Source organism: Heterodontus francisci, unplaced genomic scaffold, assembly GCF_036365525.1.
Source record: "Heterodontus francisci isolate sHetFra1 unplaced genomic scaffold, sHetFra1.hap1 HAP1_SCAFFOLD_86, whole genome shotgun sequence".
Taxonomy (NCBI): Eukaryota; Metazoa; Chordata; class Chondrichthyes; order Heterodontiformes; family Heterodontidae; genus Heterodontus; species Heterodontus francisci.
Window position 1 is genome coordinate 2,314,860 of NW_027141093.1, and position 19,533 is coordinate 2,334,392.

General features: G+C 48.6%; 1 protein-coding gene and 2 non-coding genes across 3 annotated transcripts; 2 read left to right on the forward strand and 1 right to left on the reverse strand.

The window, feature by feature from the left end:
* The first annotated feature begins 14,335 nt into the window (after positions 1-14,335).
* Positions 14,336-14,418, forward strand: trnal-uaa (transfer RNA leucine (anticodon UAA)). The gene has a single exon. It is a non-coding gene; the product is annotated as a tRNA-Leu (tRNA).
* A 2,015-nt stretch (positions 14,419-16,433) lies between these two features.
* Positions 16,434-18,084, reverse strand: LOC137362017 (histone H2A-like). Its single transcript, XM_068026601.1, has 2 exons — positions 17,698-18,084; positions 16,434-16,544 (listed from the first exon to the last, which is right to left on the reverse strand). Exons 1-2 carry the CDS (start codon positions 18,082-18,084, stop codon positions 16,434-16,436), a joined length of 498 nt encoding a protein of 165 aa, XP_067882702.1.
* A 70-nt stretch (positions 18,085-18,154) lies between these two features.
* trnal-caa (transfer RNA leucine (anticodon CAA)) lies at positions 18,155-18,237 on the forward strand. Its single transcript has one exon. It is a non-coding gene; the product is annotated as a tRNA-Leu (tRNA).
* The last annotated feature ends 1,296 nt before the right edge of the window (positions 18,238-19,533 follow it).

The window sequence follows — 19,533 nt, forward strand, 5'->3', positions numbered from 1 at the left end:
ATACAATTAAGAAATAAAATACAACATTTAAAATCTCTGAACTCCTTTCTGAAAGTTGACCACTGCTGCTGCCGGTGTCTTCCTGGAAGAATGGAGCTGTTGTGTCAACAGAAAAGTCCTTCCCGAGCAGGCCCTGAGCCTGTTGGTACCGGCTCTCATCCAACCCAGGTAAAAATCAGGGTACATTGTGGGCAATGAGCCCAAATTGCTGAACTACAGGTCCCTGTCACTTTAAAGAGTTGGCTGGTGCGATTATGATCAGAGGCTCCTTCTAAGCACATTTCTCACCACCACAACTTCCAGATGCTGGTGTTAGTGTGTGCATGTACTGGCAGTTGGAGTGCTGTTCAGACCCTCAATAGCAGTGAAAGTCTCAGAGTTCACCGCTATTGGGGCTGTAAAATCCAGGCCAATATCTCACAGTCCTGTTAGATTTGCTCTCCCCCTGTACAAAATCAAACTCCACACATTGTCTTTCACTCACTCCTGTTTCCAGCCCTGATGGTGCAGAAATCCCCTCTCAAAGGTACACAATCCAGTTGATTTCTGATCAAATACCTCCTTCCTCATTCAATAGAGGAAACAGAGACATGACCAGGAGTCAGGTGCAAGAAAGTTTCACCAACAGAGCAAAGACAGGCACCAACAAAAGTCACACCTACTTTCCAAATCATTTCATTGGAATATTCTTTCACTTGTTTTGTCGGAAGACTGCAATAAATCTGAAAATGAGCACCATGAGGTTTGTGTTCACTCGTCACATTTTTGCAACACTTAAAATCCAACTTTTAGATGCAAACAAGTTTACATAAAATGTCAAAGGGAATTTATTTTGAAAAACATCCATTGCATCTTTGTCACTGGTCTGGAGTAACACAGAATTCTTTCCAATTATCTTCCGTTTGCTGATAAACATTGAACTCGTGGCCTGTTCTCGTTAATGGTCACGAGCAGCAAAAACAGACAGAGCAAGTCTGACCGCCCAGAGATGTGGAAAAGGCTTCAGTTTGGGACATATGCAGCAAATCAAATGTTCTCCCGGCCCCGAAAGATTCAAAAACTGGGGAAAAGGACACAAGGAGATAGAGAATAAGCTAAAGCTGACAATGTAAATATTTCCCATCCTTGATATCTCTCTATTCCAATCCAACCTTCAGAGTTGGGGAAATAATTTCAGTGTAAATTGTGCAGCTCAAGAGTCAAAACCAAAGGGCGATGCAGAATAAAGGAGAACTGCCAAAACCCCAGATTGAATCAGGGATCTTCAGTCTAACACACTCCCAACTGAGCTATTTCAGTCTCACAGGCTTGGGATGATAAGTGGCAAGTAACATTCGCACCACACAAGTGCCAGGCAATGACCATCTCCAACAAGAGAGAATCTAACTATCTCCCCTTGACATTCAATAGCATTACAATCACTGAATCCCCCACCATCAACATCATGGAGGTTACCATGGGTAGCCATACAAATAATGTGACTACAAGAGCAGGTCAGAGGCTTGGAATCCTGAGGTGAGTAATTACAGTGCAGCTGTTGGCTCCACCCCAGGGGCTGAATTTGTTCTGTAAACCATGAAGCAGCTTCCTCTCAAATCCCAGGTTTATCAATAAATCCTCTTACAAAAGCCCCAAAGTGTGATATATTCCTCTCACTCATCCATGACTCCTGACTCCCCAAAGCCTGTCCACCATCTGCAATTCACAAGTCAAGAGTGTGATGGAATACTCTCCACTTGCCTGGATGGGTGCAATTCCAACTCAAGAATCTCAACACCGTCCACGACAAAGCAGCCCACTTGACTGGGACCCCATCTACAAACATTCACTCCCTCCACCATCGGCACACAGTGGCAGCAGTGTGTACCGTCTGCAAGATGCACTGCAGCAATGCACCAAGGCTCATTCGACAGCACCTTCCAAACCCAGCGACCTTTACCACCGAGAAGGGCAAGGGCAGCAAATGCACGGGATACCACCACCTGCAAGTTCCCCTCCAAGCCACACACCATCCTGACTTGGAACTATATCGCCGTTCCTTCACTGTCGCTGGGTCAAAATCCTGGAACTCCCTTCCTCACAGCACTGTGGGTGTACCTACCCCACATGGACTGCAGCGGTTCAAGAAGGTAGTTCACCACCACCTTCTCATGGGCAATTAGGGATGGGCAATAAATGCTGGCCGAGCCAGCGATGCCCACATCGCATGAATGAATGAATAAAAAAGTGAAGTATCCCTTGTGTCATTGTTTTGGTAGAAAATATAACCCTGGTGGAATTGCCCCTCAAAATCACACCTCACTTCATAGAACATCGAAAATGGAGAAAATTTATGGCACAGAATGAGACCATTTAGCAATCGTGTCTGTGCCAGCTGAAAAAGAGTGATCCAGCCCAATCCCACTTTCCAGGTCTTGGGAATGGGATCTGAACAGATCTCAGAGCTCACATTATGTGAATGTTCTGTTGAAGTGTTGATGAGCTGATATACCAGGGGAGATTCACACTGTTAGACACAGTGTGAAATTCATTCAAGTATTTATAAAACATTACAACATGTGAGTAATATTCCCCATTGATTTCTCAGCACTGATGGATTGTGAAGTGGGAGACAGCCAGAAGTCCCAGTGATCCACACTGACCCTGAGCTGAGAATGAAATGAGACCAAATTCAATCTTCAGCAGTGAGATGCTGCAGAGAGGTAAGAGTCCTGAATCAAGGAGAGACTTTCTCATACTGCTGTTAAATCTCATTTCAAACACTCCTTGGACTCTTTGCCGAGGATTTCAGAGCTGGATAACGCCTATAAAATCGGCCTAAAAAGGAAATAGAAAACACCCACCGTGGGCTCAAACTCAAAAACTTGAGATTCAGAGTTTCATGCTTTCATCGACTGAGCTCACCAGGCCTGAGACAGTGTCCCCGTCCTGTCTGTTATTGGACGGTGCAGCTGTTGGCTCCACCCCAGGGGCTGAATTTGTTCTGTAAACCATGAACCAGCTTCCTCTCAAATCCCAGGTTTATCAGTAAATCCTCTTACAAAAGCGCCAAAGTGTGATGTATTCCTCTCACTCATCCAGAATAAAAGTTACATCTTTTGCTCTTTTTACCTTCCAAACATTGACTTCTATTTTACTCAGCATTTATTTCTCTCTCCTTTTTATGTTGTGCATTTCCTAATAAACATTTCATTTCAATTATTTATGAGGGATGAAATGAACAGAAAAGATTTTCTGCAATGGTACCGGGGTGCGGGACAGAGTGAGTGGTTCGGATCTGGAATACACTGCCTGAGAGTGTGCTGGAGGCAGATTCAATCGTGGCTTTCAAAAGGGAATTGGATAAACACCTGAATAGAGAAAATTTGCAGGGCTACAATGAAAGGGCAGAGGAGTGGAATTAGCTGATCTGCTCTTGCAAAGAGCTGTCATGGACATGATGGACTGAATGGTCTCCTTCTGTACTGTAACCATTTGATTCCTTGATTCTAACTCTGTCAAAGTTGTTCTGAACTTGCTCTGCTCCAAGGAGAACAACCCCAGCTTTTCCAGTGTCTGCACATAACTGAAGTTATGAGGAACCATGGGGAACCCACTGTAAACCTTCCTCCAGACAGAAATACAACTGTTCACCACCACACTGTGACCCAGCTGTTCACATGATTTGGATGTGGGGACCAAATGTAGTATTTCCAAGTTTGCAGATGACACAAAACTAGGTGGGAATGTGTGTTGTGAGGAAGATGCAAAGCGGCTTCAAGGGAATTTGGACAGACTTAGTGAGTGGACAAGAAAGTGGCACATGAAATATAATGTGTAAAAATGTGAGGTTATCCACTTTGGTAGGAGAAACAGATGTGCAGATTATTTGTTAAATGGTAAGAGTGTGAATGTACAAAGGGGCCTGGGTGTCCTTGTCAATAAGTGACTGAAAGCTAACATGCAGGTGCAGCAAGCAATTAGGAAGGCTAATGATATGTTAGCCTCTATCACAAGAGGATTTGAGTACAGGAGTAGTGAAGTCTTGCTTCATTTAACCTTGGTTGGTCTGCAGTTTGAAATACTGTGTGCAGTTTTGTTCCCCTTACCTTAGGAAGGATATCATTGCCATCGAGGGAGTGCAACGAAGGTTCACCAGACCTGTTCCCGGGATGGCGGGACTGTCAAATGAAGAGAGATTGGGGAAACTGGGCCTGTATTCTCTAGAGTTTTGAAGAATGAGAGGTGATCTCATTGAAACTTACAAAATATTTAAAGGGATAGACAGGTAGATGAAGCTAAGATGTTTCCCCCGGTTGAGGAGTCTCGAACCAGGGGACACAATTTCAACGTAAGGGGAAAGCCACTTAGGACAGCGATGAGGAGAAATTTCTTTACTCAGTGGGTTGTGAATCTTTGGAATTCTCTACCTCAGAGGGCTGTGGAAGCTCAGTCATTGAGTATGTTTAAAGCAGAGATTGACAGATTTCTAAATACAAATGACATAGGGGAGATGGAGATAGTGTGGGAAAAAGGCATTGAAGTGGATGATCAATCATCATCATATTGAATGGCAGGGTGGGCTCGACGGGCTGAATGGCCTACTCCTGCTCCTTTGTTCCGATCAGTCTGCAAACTTCATATGCATGCTGTCATTGTCCCTTTTATTCCATGGGCTTCAGTTTTACTGGCAGTCTAGTATGTGACATCATCAAGAAGGTTTTCAATAAGTTAAATAAGGAGAAATTGTTTCCAGTGGCAAAAGGGTCAGTAACCAGAGGATGTATTTATCAGGTGATTGAGAAAAGAACCAGAGGCGAAATGAGGAATGATTTTTTATACAGTGATGTGTTGTGATCTGGAATGCACTGTCTGATCAGGACTTGAAAGCAGATTCAGTCGTAACTTTGAAAAGCAATTGGGATAAATACTGGAAGGAAAAATGTACAGATTACAGGAGACAGCACTGACACAATGGACCAAATGGTCTCCTTCTTTGGGTATCATTCTATGGTTTTATGAACATAATGTTGATACAATTCGCTGAGCTGGAAGGGAAGTGAACCCAGATTCCGGGTATTCTAAACACCAGACCCAAACCAAATGAACAAGCCCGTTGTTTAATCTCTGTTTTTCACACCAGCTTCTCCTCGTTCTTTCTGTGTTTCCTGCCTGGTCTGTTCCTCTGACCTTCATTCCTGACACTCTATTGATAATGGCCAACTCACTGCGCCTCTCACTCACACCGTCACTCCACCCCTTCACCCACTTCCAAACCTCTCTGTTCAACAGTACCTCACATCGGCTCCTCTGCTCCATTAATATAACAGGAAAACATTTTCAAACAGACATTTCCAGACAGTGAACGTTCCAGTAAGACAAGGTAAAGAGCAGATTCATTCACTTTAAACACAGAGAGAGCAGCTCTCCCTCTTCAGTCTAAGGAGCAGATGTGGTTTCACTCCCATTAGTCTTAGAGACATGGGCCAGAATTTTAAGGGACCGTCGGAGACGGGAATGGAGGCTGGGGAGGGGGAGGGGGGTGTATAAAATAGGGATGGAAGACGTTGGACCGGATTTTTCTGTCAGCGGCTGACATGGAGGGCAGACTTCGCACATCCACTCGGCAAGAAGGCATTTCAAGTATTTATGAGGCCAATTGTCAGCAATTTTATTCACTGGATCCAATTGAACTAATAGCACACGGGAGCCACGGGGCTTCAGTGCCTCGCCTGGTTATAGGAGGTGACTGGGAGGTGGGAGCTGAGTGTTGGCTTCACTGGGAAGCTATCGGGTGAGGCAGCAAAACTTGGCAGCAAGGGTGGAGGGGGAAAGGGCATCAGGAAACACTGTCAGGAGTGGGGGCCAATGTGACAGCTCTGCAGCGGGAACAACACCAGAGTGCCATTGGGGCAGTGCCACTTCATTGAGGATGACAAGTGAGGTAAATGTGGCTGGGTGTTGTTTACTGTGAAGGCCTTGCACTCAAGGAGGGGCAACCTGTCATGGGCCTCATTCGAGGCTCTCATTGGATTCGAGGCTCCCATTGAGGAGGAGGAGGAGGAGTAGAGAGGAAGGGAGGGAGGCACAGGCACCAGCAGGGGCACCACAGCAGCATGGGGGCCCACAGGAATGCCAGCCTCGAACAGGAGGCTGGAGAAGGAGGCAGAGGAACACGTCAGCCGAGGTTCAACTACCTGCAGATGTCCGAGTGACAGTGTCTCCGCAGACTGCACCTCTCCACGGAGGTCGTCACTGATCTCTCTGCCATGATGCAGCTGTGCCCCCTGCGACTTGGTGGGCACTTGATGCCAGTGTCATTGAAGGTCACCGTGCCACTGAACTTCTTCACCACCAGATCATTGCGGGGATCCACTGGAGATATGTGTGGAATCTCACAGTCTGTAGTGAATCAGTGCATCAAGGAGGTCACCAATGTCCTGTTCAGGAGGGCCGGTGACTATGTGCACATTGATCCAAAATCAAGCTGAGAGAGCTATAGGATTCGGGGCCATCGCTGGATTCCACCAGGTGTAGGGTGTCATTGACTGCACCCATGTGACCATCAAGGCTCCTGCAGACCAGCCAGCAGCCTTCAACAGGAAGGGCTTCCACTTGCTCAGTGTGCAATTGGTCTGCGACCACTGCAAATGGATCCCATAGGTGTGTGCACAAATCCCGGGAAGCAGCCACAATGCCTGCATACCAAGGCACTCCCAGGTGCCAGAACCTTTCCGCGGTCCCATCCGCTTTCAGAGATGGATCCTTGGAGACAAGGGCTACCCACTGAGGACGTGACTACTGACGTCTGTGAGGAACCCACGCACGGATGCAGAGGAGAGGTACAACACCTGCTGCGGGTCAACACGAGCGACCATCAAGGAGGCCATTGGTCTCCTGAAGATGAGATTCAGGTGCCTAGATCGATCCAGTGGAGCCCTTCAGTATGTCCCGGCGAGGGTCTCGCATATCGTGGTGGTTTGCTGTGCACAGCACAATCTGGCATTACAGAGCAGCGAGGTGCTGACTAGTGAGGATATCGTGGAGTGTGATGTCTCCTCTGATGATGAGGATGTGGAGGAGGATGCTGCCCAAGCAGTGCCAGATGAAGAACCTCAGGCACATGTAGGAAAGGGGCCATGAGATACACTCAAGGGAGACATGAGACACCCTTATACATTCAAGTTTCCTTTGAGCCTTACCACCTTCTGGAACCACAGCAAAAAAGTCTTAGCTTTAAGCAGCCCTGTTGTCGCCTCCTTCCTTCTGCACTGCAGTGTCCAGGTACACATCGCACAGTGACAAGGCCGAAGCTTTGTGAACTCAGGGCTTGGTCCCTCACTTCCAGCCCCTTGGGAGGAAGGGTTTAAATGAAGTCCCAAAGGGCATCAACAATGGGAAGGAGACATAGTGAGAGAACATCATTTCTTTCTTCCGTGTGACACCAAACACAACCCTATCCATCTGGAATGTACATTCACCCGTAAACCCCTCAGTGAATCTAGTTGCTCTTCTTAAATCTTTTCCGGGTGCTCCTACGTGGTGCTCCCCCTGCTCTGTCAGCTGAGGTGGAGACAGGCTGCTGACCTTGCTGCCCCATGGCTTGGGATGACATTGGTGGCCGTCCTCTTGCTGCCTGAGGAACCTGGAGGGCCCCGGCACACTGAGGGCCTCCTGCACAGGTACAGGGACCCCCCTCTGTCATCGAGGATGATGGAGGCAGGCACTGGCATCACTTGTGTCACTGGCAGAGGGGCTTTGGAGCTACTGTCCACACCAGGAGCACCCTGAGAGGAGACCCCAGATGTAGCAGCCAGCTGCTCCTCCCCCTTATAAGACACACTTGTAACTCCCTGCTGACCTGAGAGGGAAGTGGACCTGGTGAAGAGTTCAGGTGCCTCGTCCCCCCTCTCGCCTTGTCACCGCTGGATGGAGCTCATGGACAAAGCGATGGAGTGCAGGTCTGCGGACATCTCCGGCAGCCACTGATTGGTCGGCTGGATCTGGCTCTCCATCAGAGTCACCAATCTCTCAAGGAAGGAAGCCAGACACACCCCCATCAGAGACAGTACAGCATGCAAGGCCTGGATGGACTCCTCCATCATCCGAACTTGGGTACACATAACCTCTGGCAACTCTGCCAGATGTTGCCTGACCTCTTGCTGCAGCTGCAGCATTTCCCGTGTTGCTGGTGACACCAGAGGCACGTCATCAGCCTGGGACTCAGCATGGGCCTGGCCTCCCACAGACTTCCAACTGCCAGTGGCCTCGGCTGTCACAGCCTCCGTCAGCTGCCCGGGCCTGTCTGTGACGTGCTCACCAGCTTGTGTGCCCAAATCTAACAGCAAGTGGATACCCACCGATTGAGGGTTTCTGTGCTGGTGGAGGGTGCAGGGGAATGAGGTGATGGTGCACCATCTGAGGCTCCCTCCTCCTCCTCAGAGGTGTCTGGCTGTCCCACAGTCTCTCCAGCTCTTCGCTCTTGTCGTTCATCCTAGCCTGCATGTGAAAACAGGGACATTGAAGGGTTAGGGTCTGCCCATCGTGACATTCCAACCACCCCTACTGTGCAGCTCCATTGATGCAGTGGTGAACAGATGAGCAGTGTGGCTCCTATGCAGCGGATGCTCCCTTGTGCCCCAGGAGATGTTCACTCACTCTCTTAGGTCGGTGTCCCTGTCTCTCCATCAGCTATGGAGCAGCTGCTTTGCTGCCCGGCCTGTTCCATGGCCTCCTCCTCCATCGGGATGAGGACATGGAGATAAGGCATCCACTGCCAGTCTTGACATGCTCTTTCCGATTGTGGGCTGTCTTCTCCTGCAGCCACTATGATCAACAAAGTTAGTCTCCCAGCGGGGACAAGCCCAATGTCTCTGATGGTGATAGTCCAGCAGTCCATGATGTGGACACACATATTCCTCCTGCATGTGGCCCCTCTCGAGGGACTGTGTGAGTTTATACAATGACTGACGTGCACCTCCCACCGAGATGCAGCCAAGCCTCAGGCAGCATGTCCTGCTGCCCTTCCCCAATACACATGACTGGGTGGTCACTCCCTTTCCACCAAACACTCCCTCTCACTCTGCCATGCGCAATGTCCAAAGAGTCCAAAGTGTTTTGAGTTTGCGTCTGAGCAGCCCGGATCCGGTCATTGACCCACTTCGTGCACTGGATCCATGTCTTGGGGATGACCCCACGGCTGCTGACTTCACCTTCTATCTCAAAGCAGCTTTGCTTGTTCAGGTGGACAGGTCTCCACCTCCCATCCCTGGGGAAGAGGATCTTCCACCTATCTGTTGTCACCTGGAGGCGAACCTGCAGGAAGGCATCACCAAACCATTGGACCATGGTCACTGCAGGCTCGCATTCAGCTCCTTACCTATCAGGCAGCAGAGACAGCAGAACGGGTCCTGGGGCATCAGTGACAGCAGAACGGGTCCTGGGCAGCAGATTCAGCAGAACTGGTCCTGGGGCAGCAGAGGCAGCAGAACAGGTCCTGGGGCAGCAGATGCAGCAGAACTGGTCCTGGGGCAGCAGATGCAGCAGAACAGGTCCTGGGGCAGCAGATGCAGCAGATCTGGTCCTGGGGCAGCAGAGGCAGCAGAACAGGTCCTGGGGCAGCAGAGGCAGCAGAACAGGTCCTGGGGCAGCAGATGCAGCAGAACAGGTCCTGGGGCAGCGGAGGCAGCTGAACAGGTCCTGGGGCAGCAGATGCAGCAGAACGGGTCCTGGAGCAGCAGATGCAGCAGAACGGGTCCTGGAGTAGCAGAGGCAGCAGAACGGATCCTGGGGCAGCAGAACGGGTCCTGGAGCAGCAGAGGCAGCAGAACGGGTCCTGGGGCAGCAGAACGGGTCCTGGGGCATCAGAGGCAGCAGAACGGGTCCTGGGGCAGCAGAGGCAGCAGAACGGATCCTGGGGCAGCAGAACGGGTCCTGGGGCAGCAGAGGCAACAGAACGGGTCCTGGGGCAGCAGAGGCAGCAGAACGGATCCTGGGGCAGCAGAGGCAGCAGAACGGGTCCTGGGGCAGCAGAACGGATCCTGGGGCAGCAGAGGCAGCAGAACGGATCCTGGGGCAGCAGAGGCAGCAGAACGGGTCTTGGGGCAGCAGAACGGGTCCTGGGACAGCAGAACGGGACCTGGGGCAGCAGAGGCAGCAGAACGGGTTCTGGGACAGCAGAGGCAGCAGAACGGGACCTGGGGCAGCAGAGGGCTCTCAGGAAGACACTCCTTTAAACCAGGCAGCAGTGAATGCAGGGCTGGCAGCCCTTTAAATATGGTGCCAGCACCTGCCGTTGTCTCAGCTGTCGGTGCCATCGGTGCCTCGTTCCCTACCTCTGGTCCTTGTTTACATGGGCCCCATGTCTCCCCTTCATTAATTGGTCGGCTGCTCCGTGATCGGGGTCGGTCGGCCACATTTCACTCGTGTGGTGACGACACCCATTTCCGGTGCCTCTGCCGAGAGCCGCACCGTTAGTTTAAAATTCAGCCCATGGGGTCAGGAGTGGAAAATCTCCCCTCTGATTCTCTCTACTTAAAATGAAGGAGACACCAAATTAAAACTGATGAAACCAGGGATTGTATCCTGGTTCTTCAATCTAGTGTTCTCCCAACTGAGCTATTCCATCCTCACTGTGAACTCATCTTCATTGGAGACAAATATAACTCCAGGCGGAATTTCCCCACCCGTTCATTCCTCACTTCAGGGGAATGGGACCCGACCAGATCGCGGAACTCAGATTATGTTAATGTTCTGCTCTTGATATCTTCATATTATCTTGCGTTTGAGCCACTTTTAATCAGGTTCACGGACAAATTCTTCCATCATCCCTTCTCCCACATTCTCTCTCTCTCATTCATTCTTCATTCCTCACAATCCAGAAAGGGTTAGGAATCAGAGCTCACCCCCAAACCCTCTGCACACAGACCTCTGTCTGTTACCCTGTTTGATCCAAGAGACCAGTCAATAAATTACACTCTTTATAAACACAGAAAGCTGCCTCAGACTTTTGGACAGAGATAAATACACTGAAGTCTTTTGAAAAAAGTTCATCTCACGGGTTGTTACTGAGCCCACAGAGCAGGGCGAGCCCAGGCTCCAGCCCGTGCCCCAGCCTGTGCTGTGTTAGCTGATGCCACCTGGTGTGATACTAAGCCACACGGAGCAGGAAATGGCCTGGTTGTATTCATGGCCTGTGTTGTGTTAACTGATCCCACTCAGTGTGGTAGGATCCACACAGAACAGAATGGGCCCAGGCTCCTTCCTCAGCCTGAGGGATGATAGTTCTTCTCACACGTTGTTGTCCAGAGCCCCACACAGAACAGGGAAATCTCAGGCTCCATCCCCGGCCTGTGGTATTTTACTTCATCGCACCTGGTATGGTACGGAGTCCCCAGAGCAGGAAAGATCCAGCTGCCATCTCCGGCCTGTGCTGAATTAGCTGATCTGACCTGGTTGGCACTGAACCGCAATCAGGGGAGGATGGGCAGAGGCTCCATGGCCTGTGGTGTGTTAGTTATTCTCATTTGGTGAGGTACTGAGCACCATATAGAGCAGGATGGGCCTGTGCTCAGTGAGCTGATCTCACCTTGTGTGGTCCTGAGACCCACACACAAAGCAGGACAGGCCTAGGCCTCATCCCCGGCCTGTGTTCAATTAGCAGATCTCAGCCAAAAGATTTTGATAAGGTTCCACACAAGAGGCTTCTCTATAAGATTAAAGTCAATGGTATCAGTGGTAATATGTTGATCTGGATTGGGAACTGACTGGCAGACGTAGGCAGAAAGTAGTTACAGATGGATCTGGATCTGTTTGGAGACCAGTTACCAGTGGTGTCCCACAGGAATCGGTGTTGGGACTGTTGCTCTTTACTATTTTTATTAATGATCTGGATGTAGGTGTAGGGGGCACCATCTGTAAATTTACAGATGATTTGAAGATCTGTGCGAGTGTTTAGACTGCAGACGATACTCGACTGTTTCAGGCTGATCTTAATGTGTTGGGAGATTGGGTTCATGACTGGTAAATGATGTTTAATTTGGGTAAGTGCAGTGTTATTCATGTGGACAGGGCGAATGCTCAACATTCATACACCCTTCAGGGAAAAACATTAAAGTAGGTGGAAAAAAGAAAATAATTTTGAGCAGAGATCTGGATGTTCTAGTGCACAGATCTCGAAAGGTACAGCAGCAATGCTGTGAAGTGATGGTTGGAGCAAATAGAGGGTTGGGCTGCATTCAGAGGACAATTGAGAAGAAAATGAGGCATATTCTTTCATGGGATGTGAGCGACACTGACAAGTCCAGAATTTGTTACCCATCCCTAATTGTCCTTGACAAGGTGGCGGTGAGCGCCCTTCTTGAATTGCTGCACTCCATGTGGTGTAGGTACACCCACAGTGCTGTTAGGAAGGGAGATCCAGAATTTTGACCCAGCATCAGTGAATGAACAGCGATATATTTGCAGATCAGATGGTGTGTGACTTGGAGGGGAGCTTGCACATGGTGGTGTTTGCATGTATCTGCAGCCCTCGTCCTTCAAGGTGGTGGAGGTCTTCGGTTTGGAAGGTGCTGTCTGCGGAGCCTTGGTGAGTTGCAGCAGTGCATCTGGTAGATGGTACACACTACTGCCACTGTGCGTCAGTGATGAAGGGAGTGAATGTTTAAGGTGGTGAATGGGGTGACAATCAAGGTGGCTGCTTTGTCCTGAACAGCGTCGAGTTTCTAGAGTATTGTTGGTGCTGCACTCATCCTGGTTTGTGCCTTGCAGATGGTTGTCAAGTTTTGGAGAGTCAAAAATCACAAAATTATTGCAGTGCAGAAGGAGGCCATTCGGCCCATTGTGTCTGCATAGAATCATAGAACATAGAAAGTTTACAGCACAGGCAGGCCAAAAAACGAGCCACCCAGCTGAATCCCATTGTCCAGCATTTGGACCGTAGCCCTGCAGGTTCAGGTACTTGAGGTGCACATCCAGACTCCTTTTAAATGAGTTGAGGGTTTCTGCCTCAGCTACCCTTACAGGCAGTGAGTTCCAGACTCCCACAGCCCTCTGGGTGAAAGAACCTTTCCTCATCTCCCCTCTAATTGTTCAACACATCACTTTAAATCTATGCCCCCTAGTCACTGACCTCCCTACTAAGGTAAATAGACCCTTCCCATCCATTCTATCCAGACCCCTCACAATTTTGTACATTTCAATCAAATCTCCCCTCAGCCTCTTCTATTCCAAGGAGAACAACCCCAGTCTATCCAATCTTTCCTCATAGCTGCATTTTTCCAGTCCTGGCAACATCCTCGTAAATCTCCTCTGTAACCTCTCTAGTGCAATTACATCCTTTCTGGAATGAGGTGACCAGAACTGCACACAGAACTCAAGTTGTGGCCTAACTAATGATTGATACAGTTCCAGCATAACCTCCCTGCTCTTATGTTCTATACATCGGCTAATAAAGGAAAGGATTCCATAAGCCTTCTCAACCAACTTATCAACCTGTCCTGCTACTTTCAGGGATTTGTGGACATTCACTTCAAGGTCCCTCACTCCCTCTACACCTCTCAGCATTCACCCATTAATTGTGTATTCCTTTGCTGTGTTTGACCTCACCAAAGGCATCACCTCACACTTCTCCAAGTTGAATTCCATTTGCCACTTTTCTGCCCACCTGACCAGTCCATTTCTCCAGCTCTCCTAATGAGCATTTCACCACGTGCCTTGAGCTGAGTTACTCATCACAGAATTCCCACTATCTGATTTACTCTTGTAGCCAGAGTATGTATATGAATGGTCCAGTTAAGCTTTTGTCAATGGTAACCCCCAGGATGTTGATGGTGGGGGGATTCAGCGATGGTAATGCTGTTGATCGTCAAAGGGAGATGGTTACATTCTCTCTTGTTGTAGATGGTCAATGCCTGGTACTTATGTGGTGTGAATGTTACTTGCCACTTAGCAGCCCAAGTCTGAATGTTGTCCAGGTCTTGCTGCTTCTGGACACGGACTCCTTCAGTATCTGAGATGTCCCGAATTTGTCCTTTTATGAAACCTTGGTCAGGACTCACTTGGAATATTGTATCCAGTCTTGGTCTCCTCACATGATGGGTGATATTGAGGCTTTGGAAAGTGTACAGAGGAGAGACATTCGACGAATTCCCAGTATAAGACATCTTGGTTATCAAGTTAGACTAAAAGAGTTGGGAAACACACCTTAGAGAAACCTTGACTGAGGGGTGATCCGATTGAGGTTCATAAATAATGAAAGGTCCAATTTAGCATGGGAGAGGAGTCATAACTTTATATTGTAAAAGGCCAGATGGCACCCGGATCACATTAAATTTCATTTTCAGTGGTGGGTTAATGTACTAGGATGGCCGAGTGGTTAAGGCGTTGGACTTAAGATCCAATAGACATGTATCTGCGTGGGTTGAAACCCCACTCCTGGTATCTGTGCTGACAAAATGTTACTTATTCTTTACCTGACTTTTGCCTTGCACCATCATCTCTTCTGTCATTTAATCACTCTTGCCTTCCAACTGATCACAGCTTCCTATTATTTGATCTGCCCCAGCACCGTTCCTTGGCTCTGCGCTTGCTTATAAACTGGTAAATCTTTAACTTAATCTCCTCTGTACCCTGACAATGACCTTCTCATCCTTCCTGTATTGTGGTTCCTCACAGGATCCGCTGCCTCTCCGACTCCCCTCCAGGTAACTGAAGGCCCTGAGCCTTGGTCTCGCTTTATACGCTAGCTGGTAGTTGATTCCTTGCAGGTCTGCCACCGCTCAGGAGAAGCTCAAGACCCAAATCAAGCAAAGTATCAAGAGGAATGTGAACAAAGGCTCCCTGGTGCAGAGCAAGGGACAGGGCGCCTCCGGCTCCTTCAAAATCAGCAAGAAGGAAAACCCAGGGAAAGGTGGGAAAGAAGGTGAAGAAACCAGTAGCCAAGAAATCTTTAGTGAAGAAACCAGCAGACAAGAAATCTTCAGTGAAGAAACCAGCAGACAAGAAATCTTTAGTGAAGAAACCAGCAGACAAGAAAGTGACAACAAAGAAAGTAACAGCCAAGAAAACGAGCAGCAAGGCGGCGGCAACGCCAAATAAGGCGGTGAAGAAAGCAGTGCTTCAGAAAAAGTCTCCTGCGAAGAAGGTCAAAAAAGGCAAGAGTGCGGCGGGCGGAAAGGCGCTGAAGAAAGTGCAGACATGGAAGAGCAAGGTCAAGCCGAAAGCAGCGAAGTCTCAGAAAGCAGGGTCTGGAAAGAAGTGAAAGCGCGGGAAACTTGTAAACATCTGAACACAAAGGCTCTTCTCAGAGCCACCCACATCTCTCAGGAAAGAGCTGATCCCCTGATCAAATGATCCCTGTCCCGGCCCCGCCTGCAGATTCCACATGGAAATGATTTGGAGTAAATCCAGGATCCCTGGTGACTCCCCTCCACCCAGCCCTTTCCCCATTCTCTGTAATAAAACAGAGGGATATCCGGCCCTCACTCTAACTGGGGATGTGTTCGGTGCAGTCTCAGTTCACAAATTCAGGGGGAGAGTCTGTAAGACAGGAACACTGGCGGAGAAACCCCACCTCACAACTCAAACCCCAACACATGAGTTTCTCCAATTCAGCTGGAGTCGGGTGACAACAGGAGCTGGGATAGGCTGTGATCGGGAATGTTAGGAATGGATTTGTTCAGGGAGGAATGTACCTGGAATCTCCGAAAATAATAGTTCCTTATTTCCCCAGATGACACATTCTGCAGTGAGAGTGAAAAGTCTCTTCACTGCTTCACATTTACTAATTGTTTGGTTCTAGATGAATAATGAGTCAGAGAGGATCTGAAGCTTCTCTCACACCAGCCCTTGAATGACTCAGTGTGAAGTGTCCAATGTGTGAAGCTACTGCCAGGGTTTGTCAATCTGAACAGTTTCAGCTCAGTTACTGGGGGCCTGGAATCCCCACAGTTTGACTCTGTCTCTGATTGGTCACCCGCTTCTCAATCCAATTCTTAACCAATAGGAGAATCACATATAAGTAAATAGAAGTTCTCATTGGCTTAGATTTTCCAATTGGAAAAAGCCCGGCAATTCCAGAGCAGGAAGGAATTGAAGTGATGGAAAATTTCAATTTTCAGGCAACAATTTTAAAACCTCTCATTTTATGTTCTGTTTTACTGTATTTACCGTCACAAAATCCTGACGCAATTTTAGGAATCGTTTTCATTTGTCAATCTGTTAACTGGAAGCGGCGGGAGGAAGGTCCAGTTCAGCAATTTAAAACGGGACAAATATCAGCTTCCTCTCTGTAAAAGGAACAAATTAGCGACTAACCGCTTCTCACAGGCTTCTCGGGGACTGACAGAAACGAGCGGTTTCTGATCTTTTCTCCTGAAAGAGGCGGATAATGCTGAAGGGAGCAATGAACTGCCCTTCACTTTCTGGCTGCTAATACACCCCTGATTTTAAACAGTTCAAACAGCGACTGATGCTTCTGCCGGAAAATGAGCAGTTTCACCAACATGATCCAGGTCCATCATGGCCAAAGACATCCAGCTGGCCCGCCGCATCCGCGGGGAACGCACCTAAAACCCAGTTTCAGTAACAAGTGTAACAAGGGCTCTTTTCAGAGCCACCAAATCAGCAAAGGAAAGAGCTGCCATCTCTGTTCATCATCAAACCCATTAGATTGGAGGGGCGGCCACATGGTTTCTGTTTTGTCACATCACTTTCCCGAAAGGCCTGTCGGACTGAGAGCTGATCTGGAATTTAGAAAGCAGCATTACCGGAGACTCATTGCTGCTCAGCACAATCTCAACCCCGCTCCTGCGATCCGTTAGCTGGCATTTGGGGAAAAGAAATGGATCCCAGTTTTATTTGGAAGGCATTAATGGAGCCGGGTCCGTTCACATGAGGGTTATTTACAAACATTACCCAATGAGTTCACTAATATTTGAATCCATTGGAGATTAGTACACAGGATATGTAAGGCAGCTCGGTCACTCTGACTGAAACCGCCAGTTCCCCGGGGTTGCAGACCCTGACACTGCGGGGAGAGAATCCCCGACTCTATCCCGCCACCGGGGGAAACAGACAGCTCTGTGTCAGGAGAATAGGGAGGGCCGGGGAGAAGGCACATATTAAAGCGCTGCAATGGACTCAGCTCCTGTGTGTGCACAACTCTCACTGATTCCGTCCTCTGGGAACAGTGCGGTCGAAACAGATCAGGTTAGGAGAGAAACACAGCCCGAGAATGGTCTCTTCCTTCCTGCATTTACTCTCTTCTGGGAGCAGATTCTCATTGAGAAGCGGCACTCAGATCACCAGAGAGAAAAAAAAACACACAATTCAAACTGTCCAAATAAAAAACAGAGAATTAACCCGGACACTTCCATTATTAAATTAATTCATCAGCTCCGAACCAGTTCCCGTTAATGTACCGGGATAATCTCGGGATTTATCAAATCGAAGGCAGCGGGATTTATTAAATTGTTGATTCTGACACCCTGCAGTTCAGTTCTTCACTTAACGAGAGGGGGAGATGTGTGAGCAGAGCAACAGAGCGAAATCCACAGAGGGAACTGAAAACACACCTGGACAGATGTGAAACAGGTCAATCCACTGTTACAATAACTCCATCTCTGACTCCCTCCTGACAGTAACCAGTCCTTTCACAGAGACTGTGGGTGGCTCTGAAAAGAGCCTTTGGTTTATTAGATGACATTTTGGCCGCTTTACTTTTTCTGGGAGCTCTTGAATGCTGGTTTTCTTGCGCAGCAGTACGGCCTGTATATTAGGCAGCACCCCGCCGTGAGCGATAATCACCCCTCCCAGCAGCTTGTTGAGCTCCTCGTCGTTGCGGACGGCCAGCTGCAGGCGTCTGGGAATGATGCGGGTCTTCTTGTTGTCCCGGGCCGCGTTACCGGCCAGCTCGAGGATTTCAGCGGTCAGATACTCGAGCACAGCAGCCAGATAGACCGGGGCTCCGGCACCCACACGCTCAGCATAGTTACCCTTTCTCAGGAGCCTGTGAATACGGCCCACCGGGAACTGCAGTCCAGCCCGGGAGGAGTGAGACTTGGCCTTGACCCGAGCTTTCCCGCTGGTCTTTCCTCTTCCAGACATTTCCACAATCTCACAAATACTTTCACAAAGAATGAATCATTTCCTTAGCATTGATAGCACATCGCAAGCAGTCAGGATGGCTGAGCGGTTTAAGGCGCTGCGTTCAAATCGCGGTCTCCAGTGGAGGCGTGGGTTCGAATCCCACTTCTGACAAGTTGTGTTTTGACTGAACTGGAGGCGTTTGGGAGCAGCGGTGAAGAGCAAATAGAAAGCAGTAAAGAACATGAACAAACAAAATAACAATGGCCCCAAAGATGTTGCATCAAATCATTCGAATCAGAGGCAACGAAGCAAACAGCAGGGCACATAAAAGATCAAAAATGTAACCTTTGTATCGGGGTGGAAGATGTTGCCAATATCCTTAATGAATACTATACTGTTTTCCCGAATGAGAGGGTGATGCAGATATTGTTATTAAGGAGGAGGAGTGTGAAGTATTGGACGTGATAACTTAAGGAGAGAGGAAGTCTTAATGGGATGAGCATCCTTGAATGTGGATAAATCACCAGGACCAGATGAAATGTACCCCAGGCTGTTGAAAGAAGCCAGGGAAGAAATAGTGGAACAAAAACAAGAAATACCGGATTCACTCAGCAGGTCTGGCAGCATCTGTGGAAAGAGAAGCAGAGTTAACGTTTCGGGTCAGTGACCCTTCTTCGGAACTTCTGCTCCACGGGAGGTTTCTGTCCTCCCTGAGCTCGCCTTAGGACACCTGCGTTACGGTGTGAAAGGTGTACCGCCCCAGTCAAACTCTCCACCTGCCACTGTCCCCGTTGCAATAAAAGCAAAATACGAGGCAGATCAAGCATGGCTGATCCTTTCGAGTCGAGAAACAGGGCTGAATTCCCTGAACCAGTGCTACAGCTTTCAGAATAGAAGGAGCCTATACACACCTGATGGGTTCCACTTAAACAAAAGAGCTGGAGGTGTTGACGGTCAGAACAGATAAAATGTGGAGGAGTGTTTGAAGCAGATTCTGTGTGGTTACTGTAGTTGTACTATGGAGTTATTGCAAGGAGGTGATTCTGAATGTAATGGATCAACGTGGACCCGTCCAAGGCAAAGGTTCCAAACTTCCCTGTGGTCCAGCCTGGTTGAATGGAACTGAAGCAAACAAATCATCCAGAAGAGGAAAAGATATGTAAGGCCATGAAAGCACAGAATTCAGATGGATGCAATACCAGATGGTCTGGCAAGAGTGTAAAACAGCAACAGACTGGTGAATAAAACTTTCCCATTGAATGAGACAAGAGAAAAGAAGGGTAATAATAGTGTCAGGTGAGTTGTGACACTATTCACATTCCACCTTGATCTGAATAGGACTGTTGAAGGGAGTGATTGAGAAGAATAGAGGAGAAATGAAAAGAAAGGAGAAATAAACAAAAGATCTTTTGATTTTAGAATGCTTGTTTTTGGAAATGACAGACTGTAAAGTGTGTGTGTCAGAAG